Source organism: Aspergillus multicolor (assembly GCF_047715735.1).
Source record: "Aspergillus multicolor strain CBS 133.54 unplaced genomic scaffold BDW74scaffold_3, whole genome shotgun sequence".
Classification (NCBI taxonomy): Eukaryota; Fungi; Ascomycota; class Eurotiomycetes; order Eurotiales; family Aspergillaceae; genus Aspergillus; species Aspergillus multicolor.
The window spans coordinates 521,834-540,934 of record NW_027395954.1 but is presented as its reverse complement, the minus strand read 5'-3'; the positions used below and the strand labels follow the sequence as shown (position 1 = coordinate 540,934).

General features: G+C 51.4%; 7 protein-coding genes across 7 annotated transcripts; 4 read left to right on the top strand and 3 right to left on the bottom strand.

Annotated features, from left to right (window-relative positions):
- The first annotated feature begins 24 nt into the window (after nt 1-24).
- On the top strand, nt 25-453 carry BDW74DRAFT_145538 (uncharacterized protein). The gene has a single exon (XM_073723207.1). The coding sequence runs from the start codon at nt 50-52 to the stop codon at nt 227-229; it is 180 nt and encodes a 59-aa protein (XP_073587633.1). The 5' UTR covers nt 25-49; the 3' UTR covers nt 230-453.
- Nucleotides 25-2,964, bottom strand: BDW74DRAFT_187388 (putative transcription factor). The gene is made up of 5 exons (XM_073731476.1): nt 2,732-2,964; nt 2,076-2,674; nt 1,983-2,014; nt 729-1,929; nt 25-571 (listed from the first exon to the last, which is right to left on the bottom strand). Exons 1-5 carry the CDS (start codon nt 2,917-2,919, stop codon nt 429-431), a joined length of 2,163 nt encoding a protein of 720 aa, XP_073587632.1. The 5' UTR covers nt 2,920-2,964; the 3' UTR covers nt 25-428.
- A 2,548-nt stretch (nt 2,965-5,512) lies between these two features.
- Nucleotides 5,513-8,254, top strand: BDW74DRAFT_145536 (Zn(II)2Cys6 transcription factor). Its single transcript, XM_073723206.1, has 2 exons — nt 5,513-5,885; nt 5,947-8,254. The coding sequence occupies exons 1-2, from the start codon at nt 5,756-5,758 to the stop codon at nt 7,896-7,898; spliced, it is 2,082 nt and encodes a 693-aa protein (XP_073587631.1). The 5' UTR covers nt 5,513-5,755; the 3' UTR covers nt 7,899-8,254.
- Nucleotides 8,255-9,211: 957 nt separating this feature from the next.
- BDW74DRAFT_74690 (uncharacterized protein) lies at nt 9,212-10,194 on the bottom strand. Its single transcript, XM_073733607.1, has 3 exons — nt 10,028-10,194; nt 9,582-9,962; nt 9,212-9,494 (listed from the first exon to the last, which is right to left on the bottom strand). The coding sequence occupies exons 2-3, from the start codon at nt 9,894-9,896 to the stop codon at nt 9,327-9,329; spliced, it is 483 nt and encodes a 160-aa protein (XP_073587630.1). The 5' UTR covers nt 9,897-9,962; nt 10,028-10,194; the 3' UTR covers nt 9,212-9,326.
- A 1,073-nt stretch (nt 10,195-11,267) lies between these two features.
- BDW74DRAFT_74484 (uncharacterized protein) lies at nt 11,268-12,590 on the top strand. The gene has a single exon (XM_073733606.1). The coding sequence runs from the start codon at nt 11,808-11,810 to the stop codon at nt 12,486-12,488; it is 681 nt and encodes a 226-aa protein (XP_073587629.1). The 5' UTR covers nt 11,268-11,807; the 3' UTR covers nt 12,489-12,590.
- A 3,820-nt stretch (nt 12,591-16,410) lies between these two features.
- Nucleotides 16,411-18,050, top strand: BDW74DRAFT_74465 (uncharacterized protein). The gene has a single exon (XM_073733605.1). The coding sequence runs from the start codon at nt 16,782-16,784 to the stop codon at nt 17,910-17,912; it is 1,131 nt and encodes a 376-aa protein (XP_073587628.1). The 5' UTR covers nt 16,411-16,781; the 3' UTR covers nt 17,913-18,050.
- Nucleotides 18,051-18,189: 139 nt separating this feature from the next.
- BDW74DRAFT_174131 (putative secretory component protein shr3) lies at nt 18,190-18,913 on the bottom strand (the record flags this gene model as incomplete). The annotated part of the gene is made up of 2 exons (XM_073727961.1): nt 18,190-18,752; nt 18,868-18,913. 2 exons carry the CDS (start codon nt 18,911-18,913, stop codon nt 18,190-18,192), a joined length of 609 nt encoding a protein of 202 aa, XP_073587627.1.
- Nucleotides 18,914-19,101: the final 188 nt, after the last annotated feature.

The following is a 19,101-nucleotide window of genomic DNA, read 5'->3' as shown; positions in this document are numbered from 1 at the left end:
AGTAGGCATGTCAATATGTATCTCTTCACTAGCGACCTACTATGCTAATATGCTCGCTGTCTATGACTGCATCATCAGAATCAGCTTTCTTGACCAGAAAACGCAGTCGGGCGCGTTGAAGTGTTTTGCGCCGCTAGTCTCACCCCCTCTGCTCAATCCATACTGCTTCTTGATCAGAAATTCACCGGCTGCTTCCCATCCTGGCCCAGTTGAACCATTAGTGGGTTAGCAACCTAAGAGCTGCTAGGGTGCTGTGCTTCCAGGATCCGCCCCCAAGGCGCACTCCAATGTGCGGTAACAATCATAAGCAGAATTCGAAATGCGCACCAAGAGTCTACCCTTCCAGGGTGCTCTCTCCGATGGAATGAATCATTCTTTACTTACCGTATGGGCGCAAGTAGGGGATGTTGACAAATGGGAAATCCGGTTCAGGCTGATCCAGGCCAATCCAGGAACGACATCCATTCATTCGAATCATCCCCGTCATTGAAAACATTGAAGCCCAGGTTGGGGCCATGCATATTGCTTGATGTGAAGGTCTCCAAGAAGTCAGGTAGAGAGAGCGCATTAACTATGGCGGTGTCAGTTTAGTAAGTAACAATGTGTTGATGAAGATTTACCAGAATGAGAGTTCGTAGTAAGCGCCGCCGTGTTTCCGCCGCTGGCATCGTTGTGCGTGATCATATTTCCAAGCAAACGGTAGTCTTCTCCCATATTATCGGCATAACTCCCAACATGCACGGTGCCTTCATTCCAGCCCTTGCCGGTATTACCAAGCACAAGGCTTACTGCCTCGGCAGCCTTCTTCGCCTCGTTCGATATCGAGCTTCTGCGCATCCAAATAGACCTTGCTCTCTGCAGCGCAGCTCGAATCTCATCTTTCCGCTCTACGTTCTCTCGGCGGTAAAGCAGAGAACAGAGGAGCATAGTAGCCGTCAAGAATTGATGGTTCATGATGGAGGTGACTCGCCAACGCATCGTGTGGAGCTGGCCTCCAGGGCGGGTCTCCTCATCGAGTATATGTTGGATCTCCAGCGAGGCCAGGGAAGCATCCAAACATACCTTCCGTGAGTATTCATAGCTGGCATTGCTTTGAGGGCGCGCCTGCGCGAAGAGGAACCGTCGGTGTAACATAACTTGTCCCTTGAGAAACATATGGTGGATGAACAAACGCGCAACAATCAATTGCGGGGAGTCAGTCAGACTAGCCGCCATTGACTTCATACGCAAGGGAGAGGGAATGCTCTTGGCAGCTTCATGTAATATGCGATCTACGCGCATTATCTCACTATACGGCCAGGGTTTGGCGGCGCTTGTGAGATCGGCAACCATGCCCAGTGCTTTCAGCATTCGTGTTCGCGCGATTATTGGAAGAGCAGTCGTAAGCTCAGTCTCCGGTCGGGATGGGGGAATGTTTGTAGTATCCTTGTCGAAATCACTGTTGTTCAGATTTCGCGGCTCTGAGGTATCGTACTGGCAGTCGGAGATCATGCGCGGCATGCCCATCTGGTTCGAGATGAGGATGTCACTCATCAATACAGTAGCCCAGAGCCGCCGCCGCATCTCCCCCTGGAATGGCGAGATACTTGGAAAGTGGCTCGGGTCGCGGTGATAGCCCATGCGTCTGGCGAGGTTGACTTCGATAGCTAGCAGGAACCACATGTCCTTCTCGGCATCGGGGTTGGTGCCAAACTCAACATAGATATAGTTGACGATGGTCTCCAGGACGTACGGGCCGGACTTGGTATATTGTCCCATGACGAGACATTGCACGCTCTTTTCGCGATATAGATTGATTTGAAGGGATAGCTGTTCCACATCTGTGTCCTCGGCTGTATCAGATAATAGACAGGACAGACATATCATGCTGAATAGAAGGCCAACCCATATTATCGGCATGCTGGAAGGGTCAATCCAAAATGCCTCATACTGCACCCGTCAGCAAGTATGTTTGTTGTTTTGAGGGCAGAGTGGAAGCTCGCCTCACGTAGAAAACTTGGCCCATGGACAGTGGCTAGATTGCAGACTGAAAGTGAGCATCCATATATCATATTCCTAAAGCAGAGCTAATTTACCTGAGGAGACAAGATCTAAGTAGTTGAAATAATGTGATATATAGCGATCGACGGCGTATTTAGGAGGCAGCGCTGACAGTATCTCATCGTGCGAAGCCTGACGGGTCCCATATAGCAGGAATGCACCTTTGGGTCGCAGATTTGCAGCATCTGTAGGACTGTTATTCCCTTGCTCGCCAACATCTTGTTCCTCTGCAAGCTTCAGCTGCTCCTCACAGTCCAGGTGGTCTTTCAGGTCAGCAATACTGTCAAGTATCGCCACCCAGTGATCGCCTCCAACATATTGCAGCTCCGAGTTACTAATTTTCATGCTCCCGGACTCGGAGCTAGCATCAGTTGGCATCCCATCATCAATCGAGGTTCCAGCGTTCAGGAACAAATAGCCACTATCTCTCGATTCCAAGAGACCGTTTGCATTGGCAGCTGTATCATGCATGAGAGACGTGACGAGACGCTCTAGATGTACGAGACGATCGTGAGTACTAGGTGCGGAAGGCAACGGCCGTTGTGAGCCTGTAGCTACCGAGCTACCTGGATAGGTACAGACCTGATCGCGCGCAGAGCAGCATGAACAAGGTCGTTGTCGGTCACATCTCGACCTAATCGCACCGGTACCTTAGTATTGTGTCATCCCAAAGGCTGAATAGGTCACTTACTTTCGTCGTCGGCACTGGTTGCAAGAAAGCTGTGGTTTATCCCGACGCCGACTGTTGGAGCTCCTAGGAGCTAGTTTTGCGGAAGCACGTGTACCACTAGAAGATAGGATCGGAGGTGACTCGGAATGGTCTTTCGAGAAGGTCGATATCGAGGAAACGTGCGACATTGTACGGCCAGTAAAGCTCATTCGCGCAAAGCCCACCACAACTTAAAGGAATCCTGCGGAGCAAGGCATTTCTGTCTGGTTTTTCTCATCTGAGGTTTTCTGATAAGTGGCCTCGAAGCTTGATCCTTCGACTTCCCGACCCTCCGGGCTAATCTCCGATCCTCCGCGATGGAGAGCGGCGAGAGCACTACGAGGATACAAATATCGTACTATCAACGATCTTTCGCTACTCCGTACTTAGATACTTTGTATAGTCAACTGCACCAGGTTAGAGCTTGGAGTAAAGTCAGTTTCAGTTGAGTATGCCGAGTTATCATATACATGTGCAGGTATTGACTTGATACTGAAGGCTATTCGAAATATATATTTTCGCAAACAGTACAATTGGGACGCACCAAAACATACTGTTGGTATATAAGGACAGGCTTAATAGCCAATTGGTTTTTATGGCCCAGCGGTATAATGCGCTGACACATACTAGGTCCCTCGAGCCAATATCATAATGGGTAAAAAAAGCTTCAATATGATCATCATACTCCGTAGCATGTCAAGAATATGATTATGAGGCTCTCGTAACTGCTGGATCTTGATCAGGACCTGCGAAGACGGCGGCTAATGATTGGCAACACAGGCGCCAAATATTTATAGAAGCAGATCCGGATATTATATGTGAAGCCGGGCGGCAAGACAAGTTGGTCCATGCTCCAAGGCTTCCGATCATTACGAGACTAGAGTTAAAATAGAACCAGTGTTGCAATTCCAATGGCTCTAGAAAAGAATCATTGAGGCACAGCGTACACTGCTTGAATTATGCATGAGTCTTGAGGTTGGGGACGCCGTTCCTGCATCGTGCCTCCAAGACCAGTAGTCTTCTGTTCGGCGCTTACCTTCTATTTGAATGGATTGGATATAAGATGGCCATTTTGAAGCATGAATCGTGCACTTTTAGAATCTTGGGGTATAAGATTGCTCATCTTCTGTGGCTATGCCATGATCCTTCGACTTGGGTACAGGCTCGTAACTTAGTGAGGTTATCTCGTTACCCCGCACCATCTGTTGGGAATGAAGTTACTCCTCCACGGCAGGCACTCTGTCATCCTTGATAGCATTGACTGCCAGCTGTCAAAAGCAAACATGCTGACGGCGGGATTTGCTTCAAGTTGTCAGACGTTGTACAACTTGGGTGGCACAAAGAGCTTATGCCTGATACTACTGACTCAGTTCCCAGCCTTAGGGCTAACCGCCATAGATAAGAGCTCGGACTGGTTGCCTCGAACCGACAACTGAAATCCTTCTAATTGCGCCATTTCGGGGGATCTTTACTCACTGCTGATAATAGACATGGTTAGCGATGATTATCAAGAATTTCAAGGCAAGTTTGATTGCATGCGTGCCCAGAGAGACCGACAATGTGACAGTGTGACATGAAATCGAGGGTGCAGGCTGAATATTCAGAGTCACCCGAGTATGGAGTTAATCAGTGCTAATTGGGAATGAACTGCACCCAGAATACAAGTTAATAATAGTAGCTTCTGTACATCGATGATGGCTAAGATATCTCATCGCGGCGGTAAATGCTGCTAATTAAGACTGCTAATCTGGGCAATGCCCAATGACGGTGGCGGGAAGGAATCTTGGCTAAGGACGCTAAACTAGTGCTCCTCCAACTGCACTTCATCACACTCTTTCCCGCTGCTATTCGATGACATCCCCGCAAAGCTTCTGCAACCTCGACAGCAACTTCACACATCGTCCACCATCCATTGGCTCCCCGCTTGCGATCCTAGCACACTCGAGATGTGCAATGACTCGACAAACCCTGATCCCGGCGTGATCCCTGGCAGGTCGTACGTTCCTTCTCCTCATCCATCTGGCCCCATCAGCCGTGCACGAGGGCATCACATTTCCCGCTTCTGGTTGAATTTGATCATCGCTTCTGCCTCCAAATGAGACTAATCTCGTCTTAGCCATCTGGTTCCTGCCATTGGCTCCTGCGTTATCGAGGCTAGAGACGGGAAAATTGTCACGATGTCCGTGAGCTGAACTTTCCCGCGTTATCTCGTCGAGGCGAGAGCACCGACCAGGTCTATTGCTTAGAGTCGTTCCTCCCCGGCCTGTACATTCAAGGCTCGGGGAATTGTTGACAGCCGGGAGACGACCCTTGCGGAGGGACAGTGGGGACAACTTGGAGCTATCTTGCTGCCCGAAAAAGCAAGCAATCACTGTTGGTCGAGCAAGGTCGAAGGATCCGCCGTCGCACCGGTCGTCGGATAGCTCGGGCTCACGATATTTGCGATACATCCACGACCAATCACCCCCCCAGCCGCCATCTTAACCTGGAGATGACGTCCAATAAGCCAGCATCAAGACCCTAGGGTGCATAGGCGCCCATGGCCAAAATTATCCAAAATTAGCCTGCAATGTTGGAACTAACAAACTAAACTAAACTCACCGGTTCTCTAGTGTGCATGCATGTCCCCCTGCTCAACACTAGCTTGGAGCCAGCGGTCGATCTCCAATCCTTTCCCACCACCCATTTTTCCCTTCGGCTATCTGCGATTCCAAAATAGAAACACCATGCATTCGCCCTCGAGCTTTAAAGCTACCTCGATCCCGCGATCATGCCTCTTTTGCTTCCCAGCGTCGTCCCCAGTCGCCTCGATATCCGGCAACCGCGCCTTACGCTCTCTTATTCTACTTAATAGATAGCCAAGGCTGCTGGTCCAGCTTTGCACCCTAATATTACTGTCTACTATTGTCTTCAGTAAACCTCGCCGCCGACCACGATCCGTCGCGTTGCTTTACTCCCGAGCTCGTTGTGCAGTTACAGTTTGAAGATCAGCCATAATCAAACAAGATGCCCGCAGCACCAAGAAAGAAGACTAGCGCCGCTGCAAAGCGAGCCACCGAGTCTCAAGCCTCTTCGGGAAGTGAGAGTACACCAAAGCCAGATGGAAGTACCAAGTCCCACAAGCGATCACGATCCGGTAAGACATTCATTGCCAAGCATATCAAGGAGGAGCATCTAACAGGTTGATTCCCCAACAGGCTGCTTCACATGTCGTCTTCGGCGGAAGAAGTGCGATGAGAAACACCCCTCTTGCGGAGCCTGCAGCAACCTCTGCGTGAAATGCGAATATAAACGCCCCATTTGGTGGGGGAATGCGGAGCAAAGGAAGATGCAAAAGGAAAGAATCAAGAATAAGATCAAGCAAACAAAGATGAACGAGCGCAATGGATCATTAGCCATAGGTAGGCAAACTCCTGCCATACTCCCCTCTCTATCTAACCACCCCGTGATAGATCCTGCCGCCCACGCACGAAGTATGGCAGCCAACTCACCAACGTCTCCGGAGTTCGAGTATGGTCGCCCATTCCCGGAACCCTCCTACGACATGTTCGCCTCCCAGTTTCCAACGCCCGCCATGAGCCAAACTATCTACGCACAACAATATCCCTATGAGGTGGACGTCAAGACGGAACGCCAAACATTTGTCAATGATGTTCAACTGCGCCATGATTCAATATCTTCGACCTTCAGTAGCTTCGCGCCGCCTCAACTGAATGCGCCCCTTCCTACTTTCCCAAGCGACGAGTGGTTCCATGACGAGTACTTCCGGACTCCAGCTCTTCCCGGGATCGACCCTGCACTTTGCGATCAGACGGCATTCCCAGAAACATATGATATGCTGCAGAACATACCCGTCAGCGACCACGACCGACCGCTTCTCGAACACTTTATTCACAACGTCCTGAGAGTGAGCTTTCCCGTTCTCGAGGCCCATCAACGGGGACACCTGCGCGCACAGGCCGTCCTCCAAACTTTGGAGACCAATAAGTGCTACCTTCACTGCTGCCTCAGTGTCGCCGCTATCCACTTAAAGACAACCGAAGGAATCACGGGGGAACAGATCGATCATGACATCATGCGTAATCGATTTGAGGCCATTTCTCAATTATGTCAAGCTCTAGGGGATGACACCGAACATCAGGAAATTCTCGATGCTACCCTCGCCATGATCTTTTTTCACTCCTCAGTGGGACCCGCAGACGACTATCTTCCGGACATCCCATGGTTAGATCACTTCCAGGCAGCCGCGAATCTAGTGCAACGGCTCGGCCTCACTGCAGATGTTCCGAACCCGTACGTTTTGCCTCCTTTCAGCATGACCTTGACGGCTTGGATCGATATCCTCGGCTCCACGATGTACCGAAGGACGCCGGAATTCGCCCACACATACCGATCGAAACACCTGGGTGGCGTGTCTCTGGGTCTGCGAGAGCTCATGGGGTGTGAGGACCGTGTTATGTACCTCATCTCAGAGATCGCATGTCTAGATGCTCTGAAGGCTGATGGCAGGGTTGATGAGATGCAAGTTTGCTCTCACGTTTCGGCTCTTGGGCAACAGCTAGAATTCACTGAACCCGCCGACCAAATCATGGAGAGCCCATTCTCAATAACCACAGGATTACTCCGCCCCGAGATTCTTACTAAGAATATGACTGCCGTCTTCCGCATTGCTGCTCGAATTTACCTTTGCAGCCTTGTGCCTGGGTTCGAAGCGACTCAGCCCAGCAATATCAATTTGGTTCAGGCTCTCGCGAACACTCTGCAATACATCCCTTCGGGTCCAGATGGATTCGATCGATCGCTCGTATGGCCACTATTTATTGCCGGTGTATACTCCACGACTGGCTGCCAATTCCGCACCGTCCTGATGGAACGCGCAGCAGCACTCGCTGAACATGCTGACCTCGGAAGCTTCGGTCGTATGTACCGGGTCTTACAAGAAGTATGGCGCGTTACCGACGAAGTTGCTGCACAATACAGCAGTCTAGAAGACAGCGCCTCATCATCTTCAGAAACTGCCAGCCCTGTCAAAGACGAGCCTCCCAGTTCCCCCAAGGAGAGCGAGATCAGCTGGACGACGAAAGAGGCCAAGAAGCCCCATTGGCGGGATATTATGCAGCAGAATGGCTGGAACTACCTTCTTCTTTGATTTTGATCGTATCAAGATACGTTTGCTTCGCTTCTCAATGAGATTGTATCTCATCGCGTCGGGGGGTCCCTCGATGGGTCCTCATACAAGCTGGCTTGTACCTGCGCCTATTTAGTGAAATCTTTTTCGGGTTCGAACTTGTTTCAAATAATCTATCATTCGTTATATACCCATTGCGTTTTGAAATTCGTTGATATTTCACTGCAGGTCAGGGAACTGCCTCGAAGCCTTGCCCTTATGCCGAGGCGACTCCCCCCTTGGGGATCAACTACTGGGACACGTTCGATCTTCTATTCACCAATGGCTGGATAACGAGGGAAACTCATGAGGTGTTATTGGTGCTTTTTCTTTTTCTTTTTTTTTTTTTCCTTTTCACGGGGTTGCGGACTCATGTTTTCATGAACTCCTTCTGCCGTGACTGGACTATGACCTAGTCAGCTGGATTTCTTTGGAATGGTTTTTTTTCGTCAGGAGCTGGTGTTATTTGGATTGGCTGGTTCATTATCTATCTATCCTCCCACACTCGCTAGATGGCGTGTTATGTTCTCAAGTCTGTATCTAGTGTATCTGAACGGCGAATGGAGTGTTCCGGCTAGAGTCGATGAGCCTTCAGTGGCACGGTCTGTCCATCTTTCAACCTATCTCTTCCAGCCAATGCGCTATCGTGCTTTCCCTCCTCTACGTAGACTCGTAGGCGATTCACCGATATTTCTGACTCGCGCAAGCGCATTGACGCGCCTCGGCCTCCACCGCTCCTGCACAAATGCCCAACGGCTCTGACAATGGGCACGTAGTCTGGTTGAATCCAATGTATGGTTGGCTGTCGCTTCGGATCTGCCATGGGTCGTCGAGTCTCATGTTCACCCGCGTCGATAGTACATACAGTAGTCATGCATTGCCAACCGCCGACCAAGCCCATGAGCCTCTAGCACAGCGCCGCAACGTACAGCTCTGCTCTACCTCTTTTCTCCAACGCTCGTTGCCCCTTTATACGGCCACACGGCCGCGTTCGAGAGGACTTACTTACAGTAACTGCGTGTCTATCTGTTACGAAATACAGCGTTCAGCTAGTACTGGTATGCTACGTGCGTATGCAGCAAGCCACAAACTACTGTGCAAGATTCAGAGAGACTCCCGGTTGACGGCTACAAATTATCTGCCAGCAACTTACATTGGCGTAAACCGGGGCGAAACCTGAGAGCGTGATCAGTACCACTCCCAGTTCAGGTCCTCATTCCAGTCCTCAGATGTACTCCCTTTCCGAATTGAAAAATCTGAATGTACCCATACACCCAGTTCGGTGCTGAATCGCGCCTGCCTAGACTGAAAGTGAGTATGGTGCGATAGAGAAGGTACGATCAGGAGCTCCTTCCGTGTAAGGAATACACCTAAATGAGGAAGGGGCGGCCGGTTGCAGGTAACAACTGATCATAAGGTGAGAGAGAAAGGCACAAAAGTTAGTAAGACGTGCGATCTTGTCAGTGGTGATAGCAGCAAAGGGTCGCGGGGTAAAGTTGAACTGCGAGAGCAGAATGCGACTGCGTACTCAATGGCATTGCGATCAGACTCGACGTTCTGTAAGAGTTGTGTTTCTGCCTAGACTTGAATCTTCAGATGCTCGTTCCTTGCCGCATCTCCTCGGGTAATACAGGGATACTGACTACCCGCTCGAAGAGGACTAACCGAGCGAAGGGGGGCGGGCTGCGACAACCTATGCAGCCACGTATTCTCGTTCGCATGCGGAGGAGGCGCCATGACCCATATGTAAGGAGTAGTGTTGGCTCCGCTCAAGATATTGATGCAGCCTCCGGGAAAACGCTCTGTCGTTCGGTGCGGCGAGAACGTCGCGTCGACAGGTCCAAAAGCTCCTAATCTTTGGGTTGGCGATCGGACCGCGCGAGAGACCTGGGCCTCAAGAGTAGTGTTGGTTGCAGCAATACCACGGTATATCAGACGACGTAACCAACAAACTAAAACTTTCCGTCTCCTACGGACCATATTCGAAAGGCACCCTAGGGACTATCAAGTTCGTGCATTGGCTCAAACCACTGGTGCAGGCGATTGCTAATATAACTTGTTAGCCAGACCATAGTTTAGAGACACAGAGGCGAGATGGGGTCTTCTCCAACAGAAAGTAGAATCTCAAGTGTACGAGTTGAGACTGATTGTTCAACACCGGGTTTTGGGTCGCACCCTACAAGCCATACCAACAAAGGATTCGATGTTGTCCGTGCTTGTTGGGCTAGGGTGCGGGTTGAGTGGTCCCAAATGCTGGACCCAAGGATAAGCTGAATTGGGAGACGGGGCTCGTGGGCGTTTAATATACAACCATGTGTCGGCTCAGTGCAGAACGCAGATTGAGACAGGCGCGAAGACAACGCCATGACGAATTAACAGTGATGATGCACGAATGAGCGAGACAAACATGCCTCGAGAAGGTAGTACTATGTAGGCGGCTGGAGTAGCTGAGAAGCGAGCTGTCTGGGGCAGTAGGTAAAGCAACCGTATGATAGGCGAGAAGAGCAGAGAGCTAACGTTGCAGAAATGCATTGCCCTGCAAGAAGGGTTGTTGCATGGCAACCGTACGAGCGACTCCTTGTTTCAGCAATTGTCCTAAATGTTCATTCGTGGGCTGTTGTTTGATGGCGAGTTGTAAGCGCTGAGGATGAGCGTAGCCGCCCGGCCAATTTACAGGACGGGGAGCGCCATCCTTTAAGGGGCGAACCAAGGAGCGTGAATCCGCCTTGACCAGCGCCAACCGCCGGGCTAGAAAAAGCATGGAAACGGAGGAGCCAACGGCATTGCCAGGAGGTTAGCTCGCCGATCTAGTGCCAATGGAGGATCTTGGGGAGGTCGGCTTTCGGTATCAGGGTTAGGCCATTAAGCTCGTTAAGGAAGCCATGCGCGGCAACAGCCCGCGTACCATGAGGGTCAGAGAATGTCTGGATTCTGAGTGGCTCATAGGACGGGAAAAACAGCTGTCTTCCTTGTGTGATAGTGGAGGCGAAAGCAAGAAAAGGGGATTTGGCTTATGATTGAGTGTTTGGCCCCAAAGCGCGCGACAAGCGGAGGATCCAGCTTAAGCTTGTTGGACTTGGGTAGTCGGGAAACTTGGGGATAGACAAGCGGTATCAGACCCTTGGGAGGTGTTAGAGATATAAGACCATTCGAGCCCCTCGTTGGTACCCCGATCTCCAGGAGTGATTCAGTTTCTCTTCGCCTCAACACTGTCCTCTGTTGATGAGTTTGAGCTTGGTTGTGATTGGTGAAGCGGCAAGACACACCTACAAACCAGCCTAACCCCTCAATTGGCACCACTTCAGCAGGCCTCCTGACAGGAAGCTCAGCCTCTTGCATCCAGTGAGTTCAGTCCAGGTCGTCACGAGCAATGAGCGGGTAGAGCGTCGACCTGGAGAGAGGCCAGAGACTCCAAGAGACTCGACTTGACTGCAGCCGCGCACTCTCGAGCTAAGGGTGATGGCGCTAGCCATATTGGGTCTAGGGCGTGACACTGATGGAAGCTGTTACACAGGATCGGTCATTGTACTGTATTGAACGGCGTGACGGTATCAATACCAACAGTGAAGTCACCACCATCTCCAGATAAATAAATCAATCGGCCTCCTCCTTCGCGCCCTCCCTCCCCTCTCTTTCCTCCGATCAGTGAGAGGCTCAACGGAGAGACCGTCTACTCATACTCGTCCTTGCATCTCTGCTTCCTCTTCCTCAACCTGTCCTCCCCTCCTGACCCTTCGCTCTCGTTGTGTGGTCTACATCTCTATACTCTCGTTCGCATACTTCCACGCCCACCATATACGTCAACTCAACTCGGCGCATCGTCAGCTTCAAGTATTCCTGGACAGCCCACCTTCGTTACATTATCTCTCTTCTATTCGATCAACATCCAAGATGCCTTCTATCAAACCGGTCCTCCCTCCCCTCAAGACACCCAGCAACATCACCTTCCCCTCCGAACTTCATTCGGACTCGAGCGCTGGCTCAGGAAAGAATGAGGACAGCTCTTCAACTCCTATCACCCCTCCTGCCGCCTACACCGAGTTTTTAAAAGCGTTCACGCCCATCTTCTCCAGCCCGACGAGTGCTGAAGGCATCGACTTTACCAAGTTCAAGTTCGACCGTCACAACGCCCACTCTGCACGATCACAGCCTTCGAGCGCAGTCAGTGGCAGCTTCAACTTCAACGAGTCGGCGCGATCAGCCACAACATCACTGCCTCCGTTGACCCCTCTTGCCCCCCCTCATCCTCGGCGAGAGTTGAGCAACCTGCGCCGGCTGCGCATCCCGCCGGCGCTTAGGTACTCGCCAACTTCGGCAGAGCCACTTCGAAGTGCTGGACCTCGCAGCGCAGGACCTAGGAGCGCCACTCTTGCTCGCACTCCTTACTCTCCTATAGACTGGAGACTACGCTACCTCGATGCCCCTCGGAGCGCGAATCCTCGAAGCTCCAACCACAAGATGAGTGTGCGACATGTCATCACGCACACTATCACCTACAAGACAACGGAACTGGATGCGCCTCCAAAGGGAAAGCGAAGGAAGCACAGCCATGACAATAAGGGGTCCAAATAATTTTTTCTTACTTTACTGGTTGGTTTTCTCGGTTTTATTTAGGCGCCCTATCGGTTTGGTGTGCGGAGTTTCGGAATGCTGGTATTCAGCGCGGGCACTACTCGGTCTTTCCATCTTTCTTTTGTCAATATTTATCTCATAAACAATAATCTAGAACCGACCTTGGGCGCCGAGGCGCCTTAAAATACGTTTTTTGCACGGCTATCTACTTGTCATGTAGTCTACTGTTGGTACATCCCCCATCATAACTGGCTCTGTTGCGCTGAAGGATAACTTTAGGACCCTTTGGTCCCAAAGAGATACTAGGTACTACCTTACCACGTAGAGGTTCATCAATGCAGTAACTTGACCACCATAAACGGTCCAGCAAACAAGTCAATTCAGCCCTGAACCAAAGACTCAGGCCGCACATGTCAGACTTAGAAACACACGGTCAACCCCCACATCAATTAATAAAGGCAGCAACCCTATCGGAATCCCCGGTTCAACCCAAGTACGTAAGTCTACTTCTCAAGTCTCACTTACGTACCATGGTCCCGCCACCTTAGATGTGAGCTGAGCTCACATCAGAGGCTCAAAGCTGACGCAGATGCTGATGCTGACGGAAACACTGACGCAGGGGCAAGAAAGCAATCAGTTGCAGACTCCCTTCCAAGTTTTAATCAGTGCTTTCACACGTTGAGCATGTCATCAAACTAATTGCCGATCTCCTGATATTTGATCCTGCGATTAACAAAGAACCGGCTTTCACGGCATTCCGGTATACTTTGCTATTGGCCTTTTGAGCCGGTTTGGGGAATTTTCCTGGACGCTATCTATAGTGTAGTGTCATGGTCCGAGGCTCTCCGGTTCAAGATTCCGGGGGTTTGGATCAGTTGAGTCAGGCCATTGATCTCATGCTTTTGTTTGTTGCTGCCTGGAAGGGAAGCCTGGGGGTGGGCTGGAGATCAGAATACATAGGCGGTTTGTGGGCGGGAAACCGTATGTACAGGGATTGGGCTTGGACTTGACGTAGTTTATGATAATGCCAGTTCCTGATGTATCTTGACTTAAACAGCCATGATCCTCTTTAACTTGGCCGCGCAGAGTGAATCCTCCGTTATAGTTAGGAGGAGCGTCTCATAGTCGCGTAAAATACGGGGAGCCGTAATACCAAGCGGGACCCCAATAATCAAACTTTAGGATCCTCTGCTTCTCCAAACCTTGCTGTGTGCTGGAACAACATCCAACTTTAATCTACAAGTAAGGCAGACAAGTCTGTCTCCGTGCCTGACCCCTCGCTTGACTTCCAGTTCCTCTCGCTGACCATTCCCTCTTACCACGGCCCAGAAGCAACTATTCCTGCACTCTACGATAGTCCATCCATCGCAGGTGGAACTTAATGCCTGGAGATCCTGATTGGGCGACAAGGCGCGTGGATGATGTACCGGTATCGAGTATCGACGAGCGAGCATCATTACCGATTGATTGTCATGACGGGTTTCCATCGGAGATGAACGCTTCTGCCAGTTCAACGACCCCTGTTCTTCAGATCCTTACGCGAACGTCAGATAGATGGACCGAGGTCTGAAACGCTGCAACCTTCTATTTTAAAACAGTTTCAGCGCAGAGCTGTGATTGCTTCAGAGTGGTCTGGGACGGAGACGGCGATGTGATAGGGGTGCGTAGGTGCGTAGGGTTGTTTCAGGCTCAGCCAAAAATAACCCCGTCTACATATCTTATCCACTTGGTTGGGATCTGGTGGTAAGTGCTTCATTTCAGGGACTGTATTGTGCTTACCGACGTATATACCTGACGGGGGCTCTGGGGAGCTCGAGTTTTGCATAATGCCACCCACCAGCTTTCGGCATTCTTCAGCCATCCCTACATCACAGGCAAAGTGAGACTGAGAAGAGAATGATCCCCTCCATCAACAGCACCCTGGTCAAGGGACGGACCAATGAGAGTGTATCCAGGACAATGGGCATCGTGGCACCTGCAGTTAAGCGCCGGCGCTATTCCATTTTTGGATTAAGCGGCCGCTGTTGTCTTGATGGATTCATGCTGTCTCCCCCTCCTTATGTCTTGTTAATGCTTCGATTGGATGCAGGCGTGCAGGAAGCGTGGGGTTTGACGTCCTTTGGGAAGGTGGGCGCTAAACTGAGGATACTATGCCCCAGGCTCCAGCCGTTTGTTCAGAGTCGAGACTCGAGTCAACTTGCATAGTTACGTACTACCACCAGCTGGCAGTGGGTATTGATAGGATTTCTGGATGCTATGATTGCCTGGGTTTTTTAAAGACCAATTCTTTTGGCGTGTGTTGGCTGGATCGCAAGAGTAATAGATCTTGTTGCGGGCCATGATGTTGGGTAATGATCTTGTGAAGAAAATAGCCGCCGAGCTGAGACTTTGGTAGAGTGTGAAGGATTCAGAAAGGTTATGCAGATGCACCTCATCACACCCTCACTGCTCTCTTGACGCTGTGATCGCACACTCCAGTTGAGCTCTGCAAGGTCGTCTCCAACCTCTTCCACCAGCCAGAAAGTTCTCTTCCGGCGATCTATCCAGGAAATCCTGCAGGACGGGGTATTGCCAGATTTGTGCAGAATCTGAACTGTAATACAGATCTACTCCAGCTGACATCCTGATTTCTCGCTGAGTAGCGCAATAGATAGACAGCGCTACCCGGGGTCCTAGATGGTGATACGCATCTCGTACGTTTGCACTGTAAAAGTGAGGGGTATACTTTGCGCACAGTCAGCAGATCACGTCTAGCCTCAGTCTAGAGAGTGACGTGCATGGGTGGTTGAGCAGTGCTCTCCGTAACGAGATCTGTCATGGAGCGTCTCCAAGAGGGGAACGGATCATTCATGACGTGGTCAAGTCAAGCCGGAGAACATGGTTGTAGCCAGGACAGCAGAATTGGTGATCTTCATGAGTTAGCTTGAGTATATCGAAGGAAGTGCTTTGGAAAGCCATTGTCGGTGGGCGCTTCGCGAGACGCAGGACGTCACTCAGCCAACCAGAGATCTTGTACGGTCAGGAAAGCTGCGTCCGTGTCACGTTGAGGGAGCAAAACTGAATAATGAGTGGCCAGCGGTTGACAGCACAGGCATGATCATTAGCCAATAGGTGTTTCTAGACTTGTCATATATCTGATGGCTCGCAGCTATCCAGTTTGTACAGCCTGGTCGAGGGAGAGGATGTCAAGTGAAGTTCGGTTGGAAGCAGATGCATCAGCTTGCATTGATTTGTTATCATTCGCTGAACCATCTTCTCAAGGATGTAGGGATACATCAAGCGCTTGAAAGGTCGGCCGTTGGCCAAGCCGGGAAACAAGTTATGCTCCCACCTTTGAACAATGACTGCTATCCCAACGCCTTGAAGCTCGGAGTTCTCCAATTCCGATGACCGAGCACATGTAAGGCTGGCCTGGCGCAGGTTTGGTTGAGTGACAGGCAGCAGCGCTTGTCTGCCGACATTCCACCGGTGGCAATTGTGTAGGACAAGTACGAAGAGGCTCCAATCATATCCAAGATCAGTCAGCACTGTTTCTTTCAGCATTTGCGCCATGCGGTTGTATCCGGGGGTCTCGAATGATCGATTCTGCTGCTGATGTGTTGGTCAAGACCGGGAATAGCGGCACAGCGACACCGAAAGAGCCTCAAGGCCGAGGGCAGTGTAGTCCTCGAATCATGTTGCGATCCATAGGCTATCCAGCACCCAAAGGCCGGCAAGGTTGAATCAGACTGGTAAGACATTCCGGCAAAGCTGTCTTTGTCGGTTCACCGCCACCCAGTTGTCGAAGCCTGATACTTTCAGCATCATCGGGATTTGGGTTCAAGCAGTTTATTCCGGGCAGCACTTCATCTCAGCTAATGTGCCGCGGCGGCAATGATTCGCGAGGGTGAATTGCGAAGAGACTGGGCTGGGCTGGGGATAGTAACACCTTTGTACTCGGGGTGTTGGGAGAGAAAAGAGCGCCAAGAGGATTCTATAATTAGAACCCACGGACCCCTCAAATGATTGTCGCGGTATCCATAAATAACAACATCAGTCAGAATCAGGGTCGGATGGTCGTCGAATGTCCAAGTCGAAGCAGAAGCTCTCCCGCCTCGTCCCGTGATTTCCTCCCCTCCCTGGCCTCCAGCCTTGCCCTCCAGTCCAACATTGCCAACTCCTTCAGATGCAGCCTCCAGCTCTGTTGGCTTGATCTGAGTGCACTGTTCCCCCTGGCTTGTTTCCTATTCTAGAAAAGTCCCGTTTCCTTTTCTTTTCCTCTTCCTTCTCCTCATCCTTCACTTAAATCTCGCCATGGCTCACTCCCTACCGACTCCGTTTACCCCGGATAGCGACTTTGCTTCCCTTGAGACCCCGCGCGGGGGCCGTGGCAGTCTGTCGATCACGGCCCTCGCCCGCTTCGAATTCGAGGCAGGCAAGGGAAATGATGGAACCAAGATCTTGATGGTCGAGTGGGAAGACGACGATTGGAGTCGGTCTTCCTGCCCCCCGGGTGGCTCCTGGAACGTGGAATGGGAGGGCAAGAAGGCAGTTCTTCCAGCGGACGAAAAGACTAGCAACAACACTCGACGATTGTATTTCCTGCTACCTCCGCATGTCACTATACCGCCTGCAGTAACGCTTTCCTATAACCCACCGGCATCCGCGTCCTCCGAGAAACCCAACCCTATACAATTGAACCCACTCCCCGCTATCTTTCCGCCGGAGCTCGGTGCAGATGGTCGATCTGCCGGTAAGAAAGGGGTATTGCACACTATCTGGGCGAAGAAACGCGTGCAGGTGCTGGAGAAGGAGATCCGGGAGGAATCGCTGAACAACGTGGAGGGGATTGCCTTCCACATGGCGCTACAGGAAAAGGAGTGGATTGAGGCCAATTTCGGACTGGGGCCGGATGCGCATAAGAATTCTGTGCAGAACCAGGATCCGAATTACCCCATGGGACCTGCGACGCCTGTATCGCCCAGTGCCGGAGGAAAGCTCGGGGAAAAGCTGCGGGGCCTCAAGCTGCAGACAGGCCAGCGCGAGCTGTCCACATCAGAAGGTACTTCGTACACATGCGCATTCTATAAATATAACTTGGCTGACCGATCAGGATCTCACCTGCTTTCCCCACAATCCCCCGACGTTGCCGTCTCCTCGTTCAATTCATTCAACGCCTATCAGCCACCTGCGCCGCGCTCCAACCCAACCTCAAATCCCGCCTCAGATTCCGTAAAGACGGTAGCCCACTATCCCCCGGAGTCGCTCCAGGCGCAACAGAAGGTGGGCTTCAACAGCGGCTTTGCATCGATGGGCGCGATCGCGCCCAGCATGGGATCGAGCTCTGATTCCGGTGAAGATCTCTTCGCGAAGGCATTGAGTCCGAGATCACCGGATCTTCCACGGAGTCCATTCTCATTCAGCCCCGAAAGCCTGCATATGTGACCACGAACCCTTTACGTTTCTCATGTCCCAGCATCATTCTTTTTGCTTCGTCTTGTTATATAACCGCGCCAATAAGGCACCGCATGATTCCCCCGACAGCATTTTGGCATAAACCCCATGTTCCCCAATAAAACATTATCCGAGTCGAAAGTCTCATGTACATAGAACAATCAAAGTAGATACCATATCCATCTCTTTTTCTTTACTCTACCAATTACCCTACCCTATCAACAATCATCCATAACAATGAGCCCCGCATAAACAAAGCAAGCCCAGCTTAGTTCGCCTTCTTCTTAGCAGCAGCCGCACCCCCCTTCTTCCCCTCCCCCTTCACCGCCGCAAACGACTCATCCTCCTGCGCATCCTTGCGCTCCGCATACCACTGCCCCGCCTGCAACACAAGAACACCAACCAAAACCAGCGCGAGAATCGTATTGCTCGCACTAAGCACCTTGAGACTATCCTCGCGTCCAAGAATCTGCCCGGCCTCGTCATCGCTGCCCGCCAATTCCGCGCCGTACACGCCTCCACTCGCAAGACGGAGCCCCTTGACGATGTTCGCAACGTACACTGTGATTCCGCAGGCGTAGAGGACGAGCGACGCGCCGTCGAAGAGCATGTTTGATTCGGAGGGGCGCCAGAGTTTCATGATCAGACCGGCTAGGCCTAGGAAGATCACGATGTGGAGGATTCGCGGGATCAGGGGGGGCGAGGCGTGGAGCAGGCGCAGGTGCGTTTCGAGAGAGTCGTAGGCGGTTGAGCCGGTGGGGGAGGTGGACCAGAGGATCGGGTAGTCGTAGGGGAAGAGTGAGAAGATTATGCCGAGGAAGAAGCTTGTCGCTGTTTGAATTGTTAGTGTACTGCGGGCTTGAGAGGGTGGATGCCATGGGTATGACTGTAATGTTGCGCGAATGGTCGGGGTAAGGATGGGTTGTCGTGTTTCTGGGGAACGTACGGCATACTATCAGGAAGGTCGCGAAGGACCCGTAGCGGAGTGTCATTGTGGTGGATTGCAAAGTAGCTGGTCTGGATGAAGAAAGGGCGAGTCGACAGCTCAGAAAAGGGGAGTTGAGAACTGGTCTGAGTCTAAGCGGAGGGGATGGAGTGGAAAAGTGTCGCCTGGATGATGCCAAGCCACCCGCGCTCCTTCTCGGCTTAACTGCGGAACAATACGCTTATCTCCAACTAC

Bases quoted from the DNA above. Each gene is read 5' to 3' on its own strand.
- BDW74DRAFT_187388 (XM_073731476.1), bottom strand. From the start codon at position 2,919: ATGAGCTTTACTGGCCGTACAATGTCGCACGTTTCCTCGATATCGACC. The intron at 2,675-2,731 runs GTAAGTGACCTA...CGGTGCGATTAG, and splicing joins AACCAGTGCCGACGACGAAA to GTCGAGATGTGACCGACAAC. The intron at 572-728 runs GTTATGCCGATA...ACACCGCCATAG, and splicing joins AGGCACCGTGCATGTTGGGA to TTAATGCGCTCTCTCTACCT.
- BDW74DRAFT_145538 (XM_073723207.1), top strand. From the start codon at position 50: ATGCTCGCTGTCTATGACTGCATCATCAGAATCAGCTTTCTTGACCAG.
- BDW74DRAFT_74484 (XM_073733606.1), top strand. From the start codon at position 11,808: ATGCCTTCTATCAAACCGGTCCTCCCTCCCCTCAAGACACCCAGCAAC.
- BDW74DRAFT_145536 (XM_073723206.1), top strand. From the start codon at position 5,756: ATGCCCGCAGCACCAAGAAAGAAGACTAGCGCCGCTGCAAAGCGAGCC. The intron at 5,886-5,946 runs GTAAGACATTCA...ATTCCCCAACAG, and splicing joins CCACAAGCGATCACGATCCG to GCTGCTTCACATGTCGTCTT.
- BDW74DRAFT_74690 (XM_073733607.1), bottom strand. From the start codon at position 9,896: ATGGTCCGTAGGAGACGGAAAGTTTTAGTTTGTTGGTTACGTCGTCTG. The intron at 9,495-9,581 runs GTTAGTCCTCTT...ATTCAAGTCTAG, and splicing joins AGCCCGCCCCCCTTCGCTCG to GCAGAAACACAACTCTTACA.
- BDW74DRAFT_74465 (XM_073733605.1), top strand. From the start codon at position 16,782: ATGGCTCACTCCCTACCGACTCCGTTTACCCCGGATAGCGACTTTGCT.